General features: G+C 40.1%; 1 protein-coding gene across 9 annotated transcripts in view; it reads right to left on the bottom strand.

Moving 5' to 3' along the window:
• The window catches only part of PDE1C (phosphodiesterase 1C), a 380,734-nt gene that overhangs the window by 70,369 nt on the left and 290,865 nt on the right, over window positions 1-19,500 (bottom strand). For 5 of the 9 annotated variants that reach the window (XM_065832649.2, XM_065832652.2, XM_071804708.1 and 2 more), the window contains one exon: window positions 110-175. The exons of 1 other annotated variant lie outside the window; for it this stretch is intronic. In XM_065832649.2, coding sequence (XP_065688721.1) covers window positions 110-175 — 66 coding nt within the window. Of the gene's footprint in view, window positions 1-109; window positions 176-1,358; window positions 8,728-15,178; window positions 15,413-19,500 lie in introns of those variants that run through there. 3 more of the 9 variants (XM_065832655.2, XM_071804710.1, XM_071804711.1) reach the window with 3 other exon arrangements.

The raw sequence follows: 19,500 nt of genomic DNA, 5'->3' as shown, positions 1-19,500 counted from the left end.
ATCTGGAGAAGAAGTCATCTGTTTACATCGAACTCCCAAACAGTGGGCACTGTCAGTGCCTACTTTTAAAGTTGTGCATATATGCAACTTAGAGGTGGTACTGACTGACCTGGCAATGTAAGGCGGTTTGCCGCGGAACCCGAGCCTGCTAAGTCAGCTGAACGTCGTACGGGACCTTTAAAAAAAAGGGTAGTCTCAGCAGAGATGGATGAGCAGTAGTCCCACCAGCCATGAAAGTACTTTCTATAATGCTGCCACCACTCCAAGGTGTCTGCTGTCTTCTTTCTGCCATTTCTTATCCATGGCTTCAGGTGTGACTAACTGGGAAAGTAGTCTCACTTCTGGGCACCTTTTCATCTACAGGAGTCAATGTCAAACATCTCTTTCTTCTTTTTGTCACCTGCTGGGTTTGGGTGGAGACACCTGAGTTATTGATTCTGCAGGTTTCATGTTCTGAAGTTTTGGACCTATTAACTGCTGCCAGATCTCAGACAGCTTTCCCTTCAGCTAAAGTCCACAACAAACTGGCACTCACCAGTTTTATTCCCCATTGCAGCACTTACCTCACTTCTGTGGCGTTTCAGCAAGCGCCTGCAGCATGTTGGGAACTACTGGTCAGTAACAGTTCTAGATTTTTATGTCACTGGCTATACACACCAGAGAAAGAACTCTGATACTGTACTTTCAAGTGGAGGTGGGTCACTCAAATCACTGGATGTCTTTTCCAAACCATATTTTCTCCCTTCTTGCTTTTGTGGCAGTCAGTTATTTTGGATTTTAAGATCACGGGCAACTATATCAACACCCTCAATAACTATCAGGAATCGGCAGCTTGGTGTCATCTCCACTGGCACTGGACTGGAGGTACATGCAGACTCCAACCAAGTGGATAAGGTGTAAGAATATGAGTAGGTACAGCAGCAAGCACATTGCATGTTCTTCAGGAAATCAACACCAGTTAACCGCCCCCCCCCCGCCCAGAGAGGAACGGAGTGAATTAAAACTAGAATTTCAGGCAAAAGTGAATTCACAAAGCCAGGGGGAAGGGAAAAGGTAAGGCTGACATGCCTAATCCCTAAACAGGTAGAGATTTACCTTGGAGTCCTTGAATAAGGTATTTGAATTCCCTACCTCAGGTCCCCTGGCTGTGCAAATTAGGTAATACCACTAACTCCTCCTCACAAGGGCAAGTAATGAGTAATGACTGCTGCCCAAGCAATGTTCCCACTGTGCTTGAAGAAAAAAAAGTTGATTGTTACCAGTACTCTACAGGGACCCGGATGCTGGAAAACAAATGGCAAGTGCCATGCCTGGATCACATGTAGAAAATACCAGAATAAAATGAACTCTTCTGCAACTTTCATTCAAATAGAGCAGAGACCTCATTGTTTTTATTTGGTAATAGGATGAATATACATGGACTCAGTTACAGGAAAACTGGAATGTTGAAAAATGTTTTATACATTTAGAGACCACGAGCCTCTTCTTTGAAATAAGGAACTAACAATACATATTGTTCAAAATTCTTCTCAGAACAGTTGAGAATACTTGGCATTACATGGCATCATTCATTTGCGTTTTGCAATTTTTTTCCTTATGAGTCACAACAAACCCAATAGGTCTTCTTTTCATTACCTCACCCACCCAGTCCCAGGAACAAACTTGTCATGAGTTCTGCTTTCAGCGTGGATTGTAACCTGTTTTCTACCCCCTGGTGCAAAACAGTGTTAACAACCTGCCTCTTTCTTCCTTGAAAAATGTGAAGAGAACAGGTGTCTGTTGTTCATTTTAGTTCAGTTCAAGAAAGACATCTCCATGATCAGTTCTGCTACCACAAAAATACTCTAAAGTTTTTGTTCAACTTCATACATGGAATTCCCTGCAGAAAGCCAGCTTAGAGGCTATTTTACATGACCAAGATCCTTGAATTTGGTTAATTTCCCCTTGTCCTTCCTACCAATAAGCTTAATGTTTCTTCACTTTATTTAGGTCATTGTAGGGTTAACCACAAGTGCAGTGAAATCTACTGTCATAGATAAGCCACGAAGTCCACCCTTCCTGCCTGCTGAAGGTACTCAGTGCACTAGGGTATGAATTTGACTGAAGTGCCTAAAAGAAGTAGCATCATCAGAACTAGGAGAGAGAGACAGTCTTATTTAAACACGTTGTGGTGGAAGCAGCTCCTCTCACAGCAAAGGAAGGCAGCACCACGCTGATGCATTGTCTTTACACAGACCGCCCTGCGTGTCATTAGTTGTATGTGTTTCGGTTATTTGGTCATTGGTCCCAGACACTGCGGAGGGACCAGCAGGACTTTGTACGCAACTCCCTTCGATTTCAGTGCAGCTGAAGAGTGACCAGGTCTGAGGCGCTATTTCATTCTAAGCTGATGGTGCAAATGCAATGGCTTTTGTCTACCGAGGAAGAATGGGGAGGAGAAAAGGGAAATATTCCTGTGACAATCTGGGCCTGCAGACAACCAGAAGGTCTGGTAAAAACCCAACCAGAACCCTACAATAAAAATAGCAAATATTTAAAAAAATTGCATATAAAAGTGTATAAAAATATCATCCAAGCAAGAAGAAAAGGAAAATGCTCACTCTGTCATTCTACTGCTAGCTTTTATCACTAGAAAAACCCAATGGCCATAACTAATTTTGTTTGATAGATGCACCCCTATGACGACTTGCAGAGACAACAGGATTACGTATTTTCCTCCTACCACTGGATAGTGTCTAAAACTGGAGTGTTACAAGTACACAGCAGTTGATATACCCGCACTTAGAAGAATCAAAAGAATACAAAATGCCAAGACTCTGCTGTGAGGCTTGTGAGTGAGTCTTGTCTTGCACTTAGGCATGAGGGTAAATAAATTTGCTAAAACTGAGCTTCAGGTCCTCAGCCAGCCTGCCTGGAAGCAGATCCATTTTCTTCTACCTGGTGGTCAAGTCACCAGAGAAGGGAAAGCTGATGCCTCAGAGATAGGGATGTGTCCTGGTCCTGCTTGGGTACAGATCAGAACCCTCTGTGCTTGCTGGGGCTCAAAAGGGACATCACATTGCAGCAATGCCAGGGCAGTCTCAAAAGAGGAAATGCATGGATAGCTTTTCATGTCAACAGAAAATAATGGTATTGGCAGTGACCACCCACTCTGCTCCTGCTTTCATCACAGACAAAGAAAGAGTTGCCTGGGGCTGCAAACTTGTCTGCCTGTGGATGCAGGAGGAGCACCACAGCTGATGCTAAACTGAGACTGGAGCAGACCTGCTCATGTTGTGGGTATTCACTTTGGAGGAAGCTAAAATTATGTCCTAAAATGTGAAAGCATGGAGTTTTTTTCCTCCTTTCTACCTGGCCAGCACTGATGCCAGCTTCTTGGAGCGATTCGCATCGGGTCAGTGCTGCAGGGCTCCTGCTCATCCTCAGCCAGGACGTGCCTGGCTTTGAGTGCTGATGTTCAGACACCGCACCAGCACAGCTCTGAGATCAGCACCGGTTCAACAACATTGGAAAGCACAGGATCGTTCTCTTGTTCTTATTTATTGGGTGAGGTGATGGAATTAAAAAGAAAAAAAAAAAAAGAAAAAAGAGTAAAAGACTTTATTATGCTGTCATGTGCTGAGTACATATGGCCATTATATGGCATAGATCATCAGAGGATGATGAATTTCAGTATTATAAAATAGAATGTGAGGAAAACGGGCCCAATAAGAAATACTTAAGACCATCTCACAAGTTCTGGAGATAAACTAGTTTATTCTAGTTGAAGCAAAAAAAAAGCACTGTCCTTTTAAGGTTCTATCATTTACAATTTGATTAGATTATTGTGCTTTTTAATTTAAAGCCATGCTTGGGACCCACCGTAGAATTTGCAAGGACTAACAGTAGAAGTTACAATATTTGCCTTTAGCTCAGTGAGCTCATGGACCTTCTGATTACCAAGCAGCACAGCGCTACCAGGCATCAAGTTTAAAATATTTTTGCTTCCAGACTGAGAGTGCAAAACTTTGTAAGTACATATGCAAACATTTGTATATTCAAAGGGTAATTTGCAAAAACACCGCCATATTCCATTCTTGCCTGATATAACCAACTACACTTTGGAAAAGTTTCTTTCCAACCACAAAATTTATGCTCGAAAAATGAAACATGGAGAAAAAGGAATTTGCCTCCTTCATTCACTCATCAGGAGTAAGGCTCCCAAATTCCAGATAAATTCTGATGCTAGACATCCTACTGTATTAGTACATACTGTGTTCACACCAGCTGCAGCTATACAAAAGGCTGCACTTTCAGACAAACATCAGTTGTGCTAGATTGACTACTCTGAAATATGTTTTCAGTCTTAAATTGCAAAGTTTCTTTATTTTTTTAATCTACCACCTATTTTACCATCAGAAAAAAAAAAAAAAAAATTGCCTTCCAGCATCTTCTCTTTTTTCTCAAACATGGAAAACATTAATGACATCCATCACCTTTTTATACTTAAACATAAAAATCTGACCATGTAAGTCTGAAAAATAATACTGTGCAGTTTGTAAGGAAAGCTGGTTGACTTAAGCATTTTGAGAGAGTGCACTGCAGGTTTTTACATTTAAAAAAAAAAAAAAAGATTTAAAAAATAAATCCCTTCTTTCACATGTGTGAACCCTTCTTGCACATTGTCACAGAAACTCACAGTTCAAATAACTGAGTGCAGCCCAGAGAACTGTCACTCTTTGAATCATTTAAACAATAAACAGGATACAATGAGGGTGGTGAAACACTGGCACAGGTTTCCCAGAGAGGTGGTAGATGCCCCATCCCTGGAGACATTCCAGGCCAGGCTGGACGAGGCTCTGAGCAACCTGATCTAGTTGAAGGTGTCCCTGCTCATTGCAGCGGGTTGGACAAGATGACCTTTGAAGGTCCTTTCCAAACCAAACTGTTTTGATTCTCTGATTCTATAAAAACATATTGCTGGCTTTTCTTCTTCCTTTTTTTTGTTTCTGTTTGTGTTTGTGTTTTTGTTTTTTGTTGTAGTATGTCCAGAACTACTAGGCCACCATGAGTCAAAGGTCTGCTAGTTCCCTGAACACCAGTCCCAGATAAATGAAAGAACACTGATAAGGATACTTGCTATGATATCCCTCCCTATTTTCAGTAGGTAAAGTGCCTGGATTCTCCCTCTCAAGTGACATAAGAGTTTCTGGGAAGCAGAAGGTGCCTGGCACTTTTCCAGCAAGTCAGAGCTTTCTGAGGACACCAGCACACCCTGCACAGAGGCAGAAGAATGTTGTCTTATCGCACAGCTTCCCAGCCTGTGCCACCCTCCGCGAGCAGCACTCTGGCACTAGAAGACCCTTTTGTGTCTACTGATCGGCGCTCCCAAATAATTCTGCAGCATGTCAGCATGAGGCCAATGATACAGGTCCTATATTTGCAGAATGTCTGGGTTATTCATTGCTTCTATCATCTTACCGAGGACAGAAAAGGAAGGCATCTAAAAAGATAATTTCTATACATCTGGGGAAAGTTAGGAAGGGATGTAAAACCAGAAATCCTTTCTCACTCTTTATAAACACAGGCCATTATCTAACGAACACCTAATCCTTTTCCACTTTTTGTTTCCTTCCTTTTGCAAAATAAAATAAGAGAAAGCAGTCCTTTTTTTTTTTTTTTTTTTAATTTTTATTATTTTTTTACACGATCGCACAGTGGCTGATCTCTAGTTTAACTGGGAGGTGTCTAAACATACCATTCCTTGGCTCACAATGCACTAGCACAATGCTGTGGTGTTCCAGGGAGGTGGGGGGCAGAGTACGGGAAATTAGGTGTGATCCTGGGAAGGGAACTCACAAGAGATGCTTTCATCTGGCCTAGTCTCTTTGCAGGATTTGTGTTTTCACAGGGATTTTATTTTTTTTTAATGAGACAACAAAAAATTCTAAAAAAATGCTATTAATCCACTGTGGTTTCTTCAAATGATTTTAAAAGAGTGTGAGAATGTTAGAGCTAACTCTGACTGCCTGTATATTGCAAAACATTTTGCTGCATGCCTGTGTGCTGAGATCAGTAACTTTGCCTATAGCATCCCTTCCAGAATGGCAGCTCTGATCTGCAGCACCCAAGAGATGGCAAATCTACCACCTCCCTTACTAGCTCCTGCTGGTGGTGAGTAACAATCGAGGAAAAAACATTTTCCAGTCTGATTTCACACCTTTGTGCCAGTGCATGAGAAACAAGAACTGACCAGCCACGAATTAAGCAGTCTGGCTTCACTGTCTGAAAGAAGTCACTCCCAGAAAGAAGGAAAATATGTATCAGAAATAAAAGAAGAAAAATATTTAGTGTTTTTTTATTATTATTAATATTACTCTATTGTGCATAATCTAAGGCATCTTTAGTCACTGTACATTAGGTAATGGTAACATAAAAAATATTGACTAAATCATCCTGCCACTCTGACCAAATGCTCTGTGAGAGTATGTTCCCCTTAAGTTCAGGGAGAACTCTGACTAAACGGGGACTGAGTCACCACTGCAGTATTTAGTTCTGCATTATTGATGTTTCACCAATGTGCCCTCAAAGAGCCTGGCCAGAGCTGGAAGTCATATCCTACCACTCTTATCGAGGCTGAATGCTGATGGAGGGGGTGAAAGGGCAGGTACGAAAGCACGATGTGGTGACACAGCCCTCTGCCTGTCACACAACATGGACTGTGCTTGGAGCTGAATGCAGGGCCACTGTCCTCCCAGCACCTCCAGTTCCACAGAAAATCTACCCCAGAGCCACCACTGAACCATGAGCTCACAAACAGGAACACTACGTGCTCTTATTTTATTTAAATGAGCTGCTTCAGTGAATCCAACTTTGAGGTTTAAGAACTGCAAAAGCTATTTTTGTACTTCTTTCTTTTGAAAACATGTGATTGAAGTGCAACCTTTTCACAGCATGAACCTAATCTAAGTCTCTGGCTTTCAACAAACTCAAACTCTAGTGTCCAAAAAAAAAGAACTCAAAATGTCTCTAGCCTCAATAATCAAAATCCCAGATACAAACACTCCTGAGTGAGAAGGTATTCGTGTTTAAATGTGGATTTAGGCTGAGCTCACTGCTGTGATTTTTGCCAGTGATTTTTGCTTGTCCCTGTACATGCACAGTTTAAACAGGAACAGAGACCCAAGCTCTAATATAGGCTGGTGGTAAAGTCCTGTGCTTTTCAACATGAAAAGGAAACACCAAAGATTTACCTTCCTAAGACAATGTTTTGCATGTTCTCTACATAGCAAAGAGCCATGACAGCATTCTGATTCCTTGTAAAATACATATACTACTAACACAGCAAGACCTCATCCTGAACAAGAAGGGCTTAGGCAAAAAGCTGCTTTGTGTGTATGTACGTGTCCTGATTTCCACAGACTGGATCCCTATGAAGATCTCAAGCCAGAAAAGCAGTTACATACATGTTTGACATTTCTCATACACAGATACCTTCCTGAATCAAGGCCTGACAGTTTTTTAACATTTCTTCTTTAAAATGGGCCAAAATGATGGCTACTTTCCATGTGTCTAACCCCACTGGATGAGACAGTTTTATCCACCAACTCCAGCAGTGTATTTAGGACACACTTTTTCATTTTGGTTTTGTCTGTCCATACTTCTCCAGCAACACTTTTCCTTTTCTTTGGCCTATCCATTCAGTCAATGATGAAAGAAAGACCACACTGAGAGAAAAGTAAGAATTGATCCATGTGATTCCCTGTTGTCCTGCTTCTCTTAGATCATCAGGTCATGGAAAGAGCAGTGACCATGAACAAATGTGGGAAACAGCTCATTATCTGTCATCTCAAGTTAAGGCAGGCACGTCAAGCAGTATCTTAGTATATGCTCTCAGAGACTGACAACAAAATCTGCCCTAAGGGAGTATCCCTTTCATTGATTATTCCTTTCCTATTATTAACTGCAAAAACAGAACAAAACCAAGGGTTGAGTGAGTCTGCCTGCTGGTTAGAAACAAAAACATTTTGCTATCATTGCATCATCTGGGAAAGACATAAAATCCTAACAAATGGCCAAATGACTCTACAAATTCACCATTCTAATTAACAAAATCTTCTACGGTGAGGGTAAAACTGACGACAAACTTTGTCTACCAGCAAATGAAAATGGCTCTTGCGGAAAAGAAAAAGAGTAAAAGTGAAGTAATATTAAGTTTTCTTCTTTCTTTTTTTCCTTTTTTTTAATGTTATTTTACATCATCCTAATGTTGGTTTCACAAGCTGAGGCATCACAAAAGGCAATACTGGCTTTTGAAGATAACTGTCATCTATTTGCTTGACCTGTCTAGAAAAATGGAACCATTTGCATCAGGAAATCACCTTTTTTTTTCAAACAAAAAACTTCCCAAAACAGCAAAAAATGCACACATACATGAACAAACAAACAAACAAAAATAAAACTGACTCAAAAACCCAAGACCCCCATCCTAGAACCCAGAGTCATTAGCTGTGAAGTAGCCAGTGGGAGGAGGAGCGTTTTGAAAGTTGTTTAACGCCTTCCCGAGAAACCGGTCTTTGTGGAAGGAGGAGGAGAACAGGAATGAAGAAGCTCAGCTAAAATGATGAAAGAAATTTGCAGTCTCTTTTTTACATATATTTTTATTCTTCCGTATCTGGAAAAAAAAAGAAAAAGAAAAAGAAAAGTGTCAAATGCTGCCTTTCTCCCCTTTGTCCAAGGCCAGGTAATCTGGGAAAGAAAAAGAAGGGTATCAGTTTAGACAGCCTTATTTCCTCCAAGCAGTGCAGCTTTGCTTAACTGTTGAAAGGTTGCAAGGTGAGGCACAGCAACGCAACACCTCTTACTGGCTTGACTGGAAATATCGTTTCTGTCCTACACAAAGTGAAATCCACTGCTCTCTGACTAATCCAGTGGGAATTCAACCTTTGGTATCGATGGGATCATGTAAGAGAATCCAGTATGCTTAGATGAAAAAATCTCATTGGCCTTCTATGCTGCAGGGCTCTCTGATCACCCTTGCTCACCAGCACCTTTTTGCTCCTGAAATCAACAACGATGTACGTGTGGTTTAAGGTGAAGAAAATGCTCCAAACATAAAAGAGTATTGTATTTTAAAAGCCCCTTTCTGTCAAAGAGCTTGCAATAAAAAGCACAGCCTTAAGGTATGGATGGGTGCCTGAGATCTGAAAAAAATATGTGCATTTTACAATCTGTTTGACTCCTCTGTCACATATTTATAATTCCTTGGCCTCAAAATTAGGCTAAATTTGACTAATATTATCCTGAATATACAAACATAACCATTTTCTATATAGTTAAATCACAAGTGAATCTTCACAATGAACAGATCTCCTTGAGGAAGAAATGTACACAAGAAGCCATTTTTATTATTTCTAGTGGAAGAGGACACTTTCTCACAAAAGGGGACACTCTACCCAACCCTCGTCTAGAAAAGCTTCAAACAGGAATAGGAAAATTCTGCTCTATACCGGCTGTCCAAATCAGTTATCTGAATAGGCCTGGCACTCTGCTTAGCTACTATTATTCTAACAATGCTTATGTCAGCGGAGTTTGAAAGTGCATTTGAAAGGGTCTCTCAGCCAAGAAAGTTGAGCCCAAGGAGAGATGAATTTATTTGTAAAGCTGGGCATGCCTCAGAAGATGTGATTACATTAGAATCTCTTTAGGTCCCTTTTAGAAAATCAGTTCCTTTCGCTGTCAATGACATGTTGTTGCTAAGTAATATTTGGGCAAAGGAAATAAAGGACTGGCAAAACAAAGATCAAAGGGTTTGCTGCTATATTGCATTATCTCTGATGAATGTATCCACTGGCACAGATCTACTACCAAGTTGGTATTGCTTTCTTCTACTGTATAGCTAGCGAAGGGACTTTTCCTTTCAGGATGGTTCCCTGTGAGTTGCTAGTACAATATCTTGCTCACTGATGTAATTCTAAGACCCTCTTGTAAAGAATTAGGCTTTCAGCATTTCATTTGGCGTATTTAGACTGAATAGTCACATTCCCAGCAGTACCTACAGCACGATCTACAACAGGCAGTAGTAACAGCCATAACAACAGTACTACTCTTCCTTGATGTCTCTCCTCTAAAAAGTTCAGCCTGATTTACTGCCATTAACAGGATCATAACAATCCTGTGAGATGTATCATCAGCCACATTTTAAAGACAAAAGAAGGACCCAGAAGGAAAGGTAATTGTTTGGGACACGTGGACTAAACGGCGTATTTGAGCAGTAGTTATTTTTAAATCTCTTAAATGATTTCCTGAATCACACCAGGAATCTGAAAGAGAGCTTGAAATACCATCCAACATGCTCTTCCCCTCCTATGCTATCCATACTCACAAGACTTTTAATCCCTCCCATCCCCATTGATGCAACAAGGGAAAATGCAATGTTTTTTCCAGACTCTCAAAGTTCCCTGTTGAGAACAGAGTCATATAATGCTTTTTGCTTCTGTCAGCCACATCATCAGCTCCAGCGAGAACATTCCAGTACAGCATTTACTTTAAATTGTTTTTCTATTTGGTGGAGCAGATGTGTCAGTGTCCTAGCTGAGTTTCCCTTTCAAAACATTGTAGGTTACCTACAACTACCTCAACCTTGGAAGTGACTCAGCCTCTTGTTCATTTCAGCACAATAGATCCAGTGCAAATATTAGTATGTATCAGCAGAGGTAATTGAAAGAGGAAAAAGAATGAAAATGCTGCACTTGGTACACAGGAAGACTTTAAGTATTTCACTTGGCATATATTGAATTTCATTATTTAAAATAGCCTCATCTGAATGCACATCTCAGTCCTTCAGTGTCACTGACAAGTTTATATTGTTTGTCAAGGTTGAGTATTGGCCCTCTCCTTGATCACTAATGCAAATACCAGTGACTTCTACAGATCTTCAGGTGATACCTGCACCCACTGCAAGAAGATTATTCAGTCCACTTCTGCTATCAGTTTGTAGTTCATACTAAGGCACTTTTAGCTGTGCTCACTGGACTATGAATGTATATATTCACTATGTTACTGTACAGTCTGACTTACTGAAGTGAAAACAAACTGTGTTGTCTTTTCCCTCACACAGAATTACTCAGTGAATGACTGTATCCATACAGCAAGGAAGCTGGTCGTCAGTTTTGCACAACTGGTGATTAATCTCACACATTTGCCTCTCTTTTTGTGATAAAACAAATGCTTTGGAGTCCAAGGCCTTAAAAGAACTACCCGTTTTAACAGTTGGCATTTATTACGCCTGTCTAATGCAAACTTTCACAATCTGCTACTCAGTTGGAGAACAGGAATAGACCCCCAGAAGCACTTAGACTGAGGTGAGATTTTAGATTGACTCAAGAACTACACCTGTTCTGTAATGACTCACGTTCCTGACAGAGTGTAAATCACAGGCGTGATGCCGGTTGTACCAGCTGGAAGTGGAAATCTGGCCTCTCCCAGTACCACTTTGCAGCCAAATGTCTGCCTGTTCCCTCCATCCCTTCCTGCCCAGCCGCCAAAAGCACAGCGTTGCCCAGAGAGGGCCCGGGATAACTCCCCATCGCCTTCAGTGCCAGGCCAGGTTGTCAGGACAAGATCGAGCCCCACAGTTTTAATATTGCATTTGAAAGAAAACTCTGCTATTCTTTTCTGCTGAAAAATAAATGTTGAATGCAGACTGCAGGACAGTGTGATGTGGAATAAGGATTTCATGGGCAGGGTTTTTTCCACAAATTACTTAGCTTGCTTGGTAGTCCCAGTCAATGAAAGCGCTTGTGAGGTTACTGCATGATCCCTGTTGCCTCTGCTTAAATACTAATTCCTTCAGTATTAAAACCATACTTAATCATGAATGAAGTGCAAGATGAAACCACAGTTATCCAAGATTACACACTTGGATTTTCTTCCTTCATCATGGTAACCTTGCAGTTCACTTGTGAAAAAGTAGTGCTTAGCATGAACAAGTCTCACCATCTTAGCATGCTGCACAAGGACTCATATAGGATGGGAGAACTCCACTGTACCACCAAATAACATTGCCCTTGAGGTAACACTAGCCCAAGATATTTTTGAGTTAGAGTTTTAATGCACAGAAAAAGCAAAAAGCCTCAGTTAACCATATTCATTCAGTACATCCCTTATTGAGTTCCTTATGGTGATGCCTTTTCATGCTTTTATGATATAACATCATAAATATATCAATTTAAAAAAATCAGCATACAATTATACTAAAATGAACATTTTTTGTAATTTTTATATTTTATTCTCGAAAATTTAGGGGAGGGGAAGTGAATCCTACAGGTTTTCTCAATACTATTAAAATCAGAATCTCTCATCGCCTCCCCATAACAATGTGTGTAACACAGACGTACTAATGAAAACACCAGATATCAAAAGGGTTGCATGGGAAGGAAAGCTGAATACATAAAATTTCTGCACACTATGGCTCTTCAGCCTGAAAAGGGAGAGTTGCAGGGATAATCAAATAAAAGGTAAATGTAGTTATGAGTGGTGCTAAGAATGTGAATAGGGAACAATTATTCATTGCTTCTCATAGTCCAAGAAGGGGGTTATCAAATAAAACTAACAAGCAGTAAATTTGAAAGCCATAAAAAGACGAGAATTTTCACATAATGCCTAAGTAACTTTTCAATTGTGTTGCCTGAGTGCTCAGCACACAAAAGAGTACCAAACGTCTAAAGATAACTAGGTAAAGCAATGGAAGAAAAATCCATCAGAGGCTACTCAAGTCAGAGATTTGACCCCTGCCTTGGCTGTCTGTAAGACAGAAGGGTGTAGAGGGGAGGCATTGCTCTGGTTTTGTTCTTTGTTCATTAAGAACTCTGCAATGAAATGCTGTCAGGGAGGTGATGGAGAGCTGAGGGACTTTTGTTCCGACCCACATGGTTGTTCATGTGTTCCCAGGAAAGCTGACTTGATGTTTTAAAGTAGGCTCTACCCTCACTTATGCAGAGCCCTGGCTTTTCAGCATGAGACTATGCGAAACTCTGCTCTCCCCTAGCACCCCACTCCATCCAGACACTGGATGAGAAGACAACAGAAATGACAAACTGTTGTATGGCAACTGATATCGTAAAACTATTACTAATGATGTAGTGCACAATGAGGGGAAATAATAGTCTGCATAAATGTGTCACAGACATTCCATAATCCGAAAGGTAGTTATCCTTCCTACTACAAATGACAGAAGTATTTGTAGCTAGTGGGGCAGATCACTCAATTTGCCACTTTTAATTCCTTTTATGGACTCACTCAGCACCTTGCAGGATTGACCCCTTAATTTTCTAAGCTTATGCCCAAAAGCCAGGGTATTTCTTGTCTCCCCTGAGTGCTAAAGTGTGCTCAGTCATACATGTCCCTATCTGAAAAGCACTGCTAAAGCTACTCCTAGTGCTCAGAACAAAATGAAGATGTCAAAAATCTCAGTACTCAGTTCTCAGCACTGGATGATCCTGTCTCCTATTGAAGCCATTTGGAAAGCCTTTTCAAAGAAATCGTTTCCATTGCATCAGAGATAAAATAAGCCTAAGAAACAAAGTTCAGAAGATCAGTGAAATAAAGAAGAAACAGGTGTTGCAAGTTAATTCATCTCCGTTGTCTTTTTAATGGATGAAAATTTTCAAAGTGATTATTTTTTCCAAAGAAAACAGAATGTTAGTCCAAAGTGCCTGCATCCTGTTTAAAGCAAGGGAAAACAAGAATAAAAGCTGTTGGAAAAGAATTTTGAATACTTGTTTTGTAACTGAATTTAACCATCACCATTCTAATCTAGGAGACGACCCAGGTGCATAACATTCATTTTGCCAGGAGAAGAAATTAAATTAGCATAGAAGGTATTCTGATTTTTGAGTTTTGGCACATAATTATCCCTAAATCTTTCATGATGTCAATTTGTAGTCCTGTTCACATTGATGTTGTTTTATGTTTGCTTGGCAACTTGCATTACACTTGACCTGAGATCACATCAGTGACGGAAGAAAGATATTAGCTTTGTTTTAATATATGTTGTTTGCTTACCACTACATTATACAAATAGGTAACAGCAGAGAAAAACACAATGAATACATTGGCAAAATTTTGGTTACACCAAATAACTTTTGAGTTTCCTGAGTAAAGCATGTATGAAAGAATTAGACACTTATTATGCAAAGCAACCTACACTGAAAGTTTATTCCATATTTGATAATCAAACATAATTCAAAGGTCTGAACATGTTTGATGTAAAAGCTCGACCATGGTTTTCATAATGAGCTGTTCTATTGTGGATGGAAATGAAAACTCCAGTGCGTTTCAAGGAACAAGAGGGATGGGCTGCCACAGGCAAAAGAACAATCAAAGCTAACAAAGTTTTCAGCCAAATACATGAATCAGAATTTTGTAATTAGCACTGGGCAAATAATAGGTTCTTTGATTGAGTGATTAAACTGAAAAATTAGGACAATGCTTAGCTCTGGGTCAGATGTTGCTTTCTCACTCGCATGACAAAAACAGTTACTGGGGAGTGGGGTCTTTTTGGTGAGAGGGAGTTGGAGAAGAAATGAAAGATCAGCTCAACTTTCCACTTAACTCAGACAAGACTTTTATTTTTACCTTTTAGTTCAAGCTGGCTAAAAATGAAACATCAATTCAAAGCAAAAATTTTCATTTGGATTTTTGCAGTGCCTCTTCAGTTTTCTACAATCGTTTTGAATTTCTTAAATTCCTTAATACTTTTGCCTGATTCTAAATAGCACTTTTCAAATAATATCACTTGCTGGTTTTCTTCTTCTACATGTTTTATTGCCTCCAGGTTCCAAGATTTTATATTAAGAATAGTAAAGTAGCAGTCTAAAAGCAGACAGAAGAATGAATTGCTGAGCAATGGACCAATGAATGGTAATAAGTAGTAAAGATTACTATTAAGGTATGAGTTTCAGAAAACTAAGCTGTAAATTGACTGTCTCTTCTCTTTGTCCAGCTTTTATGGATTGAACGGTACAGAACTGCAGACTGGGCAGCCCAAGGGAACTGATGTCCCTTTGCCTCTGCCCCCAGGGCATTATCAGGCAGCAGGTCCAGCACACAACGCCAAGGGCATCGAAGGTACCCACCAAGCACCCAGCTGGCAGTTTGTAGAGTGCAGTCTTTATATTTGGATTCCCACACAGTTGGCTGTTGGATTTCTTCCTTTGTAATGCTTCTACTTAAACTACCTGGTCAGAGTCCTGATCTAATAAGATACCTATAGCAGGTATGCTCAAATTGGAAGCTAGCTGTTTCATGTGGAAGGGATAAGATGAAAGCTAAAGGTGACCGACCGCTTTTGAGGAGCCATTTTGTATTCTTCCTCCCCTTCAGCCATTCTTTTTGGACACGATCTTGTTTCTCTTTCAGGGCTAAGCATTGCCTGGGGAAAAAGAGGTCTCATTGTCACTGGACAGAACATACATTCGTGCAGCTGGGGAGCAAGGAAGACTCTCCTCTTGCTGAAGAAGAGAATTTCTATACATCATTGTACAGGCAAACAATCTTAAGTGGTGTAAGAAGGACTATAACAGAAGAAGGTCACAGCTCCACTCCCTGACTGGTGCGAATCAAGAAGGAATTTCTGCAATGTACTGTGTAAGATACATATTCCTCCATGCCTCTAGGACCATGGACGTTATCCCCAAGGATCAATGCAGCCGTATGCTATCTCTGAGCAGAACTATATTTAAAGGATCAAAGGTAACCTGAAAAAATGTTCCTCATAAAGTTAACTACTCAAAAAACCTACTTAGGTAACTGCAGTGATTTTTTTTTTTTTCCATCATGAATCTGGAACAAATATCCCAAATGTTCACTTAAATCTGAAATCAAGCTGAATGCTATTCTTAATTTTCAAACTGGTCACAGATATCTGTGACTTCACATAAAGTAGAAGCAAAAAGCAATCAAGCAGCCTAAGGACTTTCTAATTACCTGCCATGGCCTGCACAACAGAAAGCAGGCTAAGAAAGAGATACATGAAAGTCTCGAAGGAAAACCAGGTAGGCTCCATAAGACTTACACACACACTCAAAAAACTGACAAGCTGCAAAATCATCTGCATAATTATACAAGGTATCTTTCTATGTATTTCTCATATTCTCATCAAGCATGCATGTCATTGTGATGTAATGTTCCTGAGGTCAGGATGCTGACAATGGTATTTTGCATTTAACTTCAAAGATCACATCACATTATGTTCATCTTCTATTTGATATTAAAACTGCATAAAACCTTCTTCAGAGTACACCTCTCTATGTAAATTCCAGCCTGCCTCAGGTGCCACTTGCTAAATTAGACACACTCATTTTTTTCAAAAGAGCAGAAACAGGATTTTTAAAAGCACAGGAGCTTTTTCCCCCTCCAGTTATCCTATACTGCACTACTATGGAGCAGTTGTTCAGCAGCGGTAAGTTGCGGTGAAATATGTCTTTCTGGATAGCAAAATGCCTTCATACTTTCAGGCAAGCTTTTCCAGAAGGTATCAGTACAACACTTTCCAATTTCTAACTTGGGGTAATAACCTCTAATATAACTCAACTAACAGGCCATAAAAAGAAGTAAGAAAAGGAAGGAAATCATCTTTCAAAGTAGTCTTAGACTAATTCCAGTTTGCCACTGCTGCTGGATTGTGACATATAGTATCAAGAACACTACCAAGCAGCAAGGAGGAATCCAATGTGTTTGCCTTACAAAATGAAATGGGCATTTTGCATCTAACAATAATGGAGAAATCAGCCTATCTTTTGGAATAAAAATAGAAATGGCACTATTATTTATGTGAACTGAAATTTATCTTTTTACCTCTCTCAAGAAGATACAGACAAATGCTGTTCATTTATATACTTGATTAACCTCTTTTAAAATAACATCGGCACTATTCACATTACACGAGCAGCGTTTTGTCAGCAGTCTGCCTAAGTGTTCATGGTTACGTAGTGGTCTTGGCTAGAGCGACACACGTGAAAACTGTTTCCACAAAAGGCTGCAAAGACAGACCATTTTTAAATGGTTGAACAGCTTTGCAAAAAGCTGCCTTCTCCTTAAATGAAGCTGGAAAGAATCTTGTTAACTCAGCTCTGTCTGTGTTAATTGTGGAGCCATCATCATAGTTCTTCCACATCACCATGTTCCTATACCACAGGCATTCTCAGTTAACAACATTCTGTGATAGCTCCTCTGCCACTTGATTTTTGGGGATCACTGGGACAGAAAATAAAGAACTCCCTATACTTTATAATCAGGGAATTTTCCACTTGCTGATCAAGGAATGATTGCTAAGAAAAATTAAGATCAAAAGGCAGCTTTACATGTTGGCATGGGCAATGTATAGAACGTACAGGAAATGCTTTTAACTACTGTTAAGCAACAGTACAGCTTAACAAAATCAAAATAAAGATAGCTAAAACCTCAATTCCTGGCAAGCCTGTTATGAAGTCTTCACACAGCCTGTCTATTTAAAAGGCTACATATTGTATTATATTATGTTATATTCTAGTAACTATATTATATCAACTATATTCAATTCTCTTCTATTATGTTGCACTGCATAGAGGAATGTATTATTTATATTACTGAAATTATGACCTGTCAAAATGCAGAGCTATGATTTGACCACGAGGTGGGAGCATTGCTGCTCATCACACGTACCCGTGGCACATGAGGCTTTCTCTGTACTAGCTGTTCAAAATCAAAATATCCTGCATATTTCTGTGCTATATAATCTGAAAACGTGCATGTTGCTACTAGAATAATAAATTCCCAAGACAAACACAAAAAAGGAATCTTTTAATTGTCTGCAATTGCTAGCTGACAAAGAGTGTTTGAACAAACTGTGTTCTCGTCACCAGAACAGAGAGTTGCACTGAAAACTTTGTATTAACATTGTAGAATCTTTTCACAGTAGGAAAAAATCAGGAAGTGCTAGAGATAACCAGTGAAAGTGGTTATCAGAGAATCATAGAATAGTTTGGGTTGGAAGGCACCTTCAAAGGTCATCTAGTCCAACCCCCCTGCAATGAGCAGGGACATCTTCAACTAGATCAGGTTGCTCAGAGCCCCGTCCAGCCTGGCCTGGAACGTCTCCAGGGATGGGGCATCTACCACCTGTCTGGGCAACCTGTGCCAGTGTTTCACCACCCTCAGAGCAAAAAATTGCTTCTTTATATCTAGTTGGAAATGGGGAAGAATAATATTCTCATTTGTTGTCAGTTTTGTGAGCAGAAAAAGCAGCTGCAAAAAATAAAGTTTGTGAATGTAGATAAAAATTATTTCCATGTGACTGCTTACAATTTTCCACTCAAAGTGTCGAAAAGCAATTATTTCACATGTAAAAATCGGGTTTTCCAAATGGTTTAATAATGTTCTATCCCACAGGAGACACTTGATGAAATACTTGTGCTGATGATGTGTCTTACAGGACTGTGTCTTTATGTGGAAAATGGCAGCCCCATATGTCTTTTCTTGGAACCAAAAAAATGGGCAGTACTGAGTAACAAGCAGTACCTCCCATAGAAAAAAAAAAAGACAATAATATGAAGATTAGATTAATATGAGAAGGAAAACAGCATACATTCAAGAGATGTGCACAGGATTTTAAAGCAGTTAAGACTGAAATCTAATGCATGCTGCAGCTTACATAGGCATCCTCAAGATAGCTTTAAAGTAGGTGGTTTTGGCTTTGGTATGGATTGACTCAGTCGTATGAACTCTGGCTAGATGCTGGATGTTCCTCAGTGTCTCAGTGAGCCTGATCCATTTCTGGAGGCATGCCCACTTAACTGTTTTTGTGTAGCTTCAAGGTAACTCTTAGCCAGAAGCTACATTTCACACCTGTGACTACAGTGTAGACACGCAGCTTCAATGTCCTCTCTTGTCCACATGGAATCGTTATTCTATGTGTCCCTGACCACTTGGTTCCCTATGTAGCAGAAGGACAAACGTACTAGAAACACAGGGTGTTTCAAGAAGATTGATCCAATCTGAAACTCTTAGCATCCAAAACTGGGTCCACCTTTTCGAAACACACTGGTATGTATGTATTCCTATCACAAGGTATTACAATAACTTCATTTCTACATGCTCAAAAATCAACTTGGACACAGATCCTCTGAGGATTTATGCAACATATCCTCTGCAGCTTTCTTCTCCAGGTGCAGGATGCCTGTGCAGTAGGACAGGGCAGCAGACTGACCTCAGCTGGGTGCAAGGCTCAAGCTGATGCTAATGGGTGGTGGTGAGAAAGTTGAAGCCCTCATGGTAAATCTACACAAATGGGTACCTGTTTAATGCAAACACACCTCAGCTATGTACTGAACAGAGGCTCTAAAACACGAGTACCCTTGATCCTGCCAAAAGCCCAGGGTGAGTTTCACCCAGCAGCAAACTACAAGTGGTGAGTGTATCATAGCTGTAACCTCAATCTAACCCCCCCACTTAATCTTTTTTTTCCAGCATGTGAAAAAGCAT

Source organism: Patagioenas fasciata, chromosome 2 (genome assembly GCF_037038585.1).
Source record: "Patagioenas fasciata isolate bPatFas1 chromosome 2, bPatFas1.hap1, whole genome shotgun sequence".
Classification (NCBI taxonomy): domain Eukaryota; kingdom Metazoa; phylum Chordata; class Aves; order Columbiformes; family Columbidae; genus Patagioenas; species Patagioenas fasciata.
The sequence above is the reverse complement of the archived record's forward strand: the minus strand, read 5'-3'. Positions and strand labels throughout refer to the sequence as shown.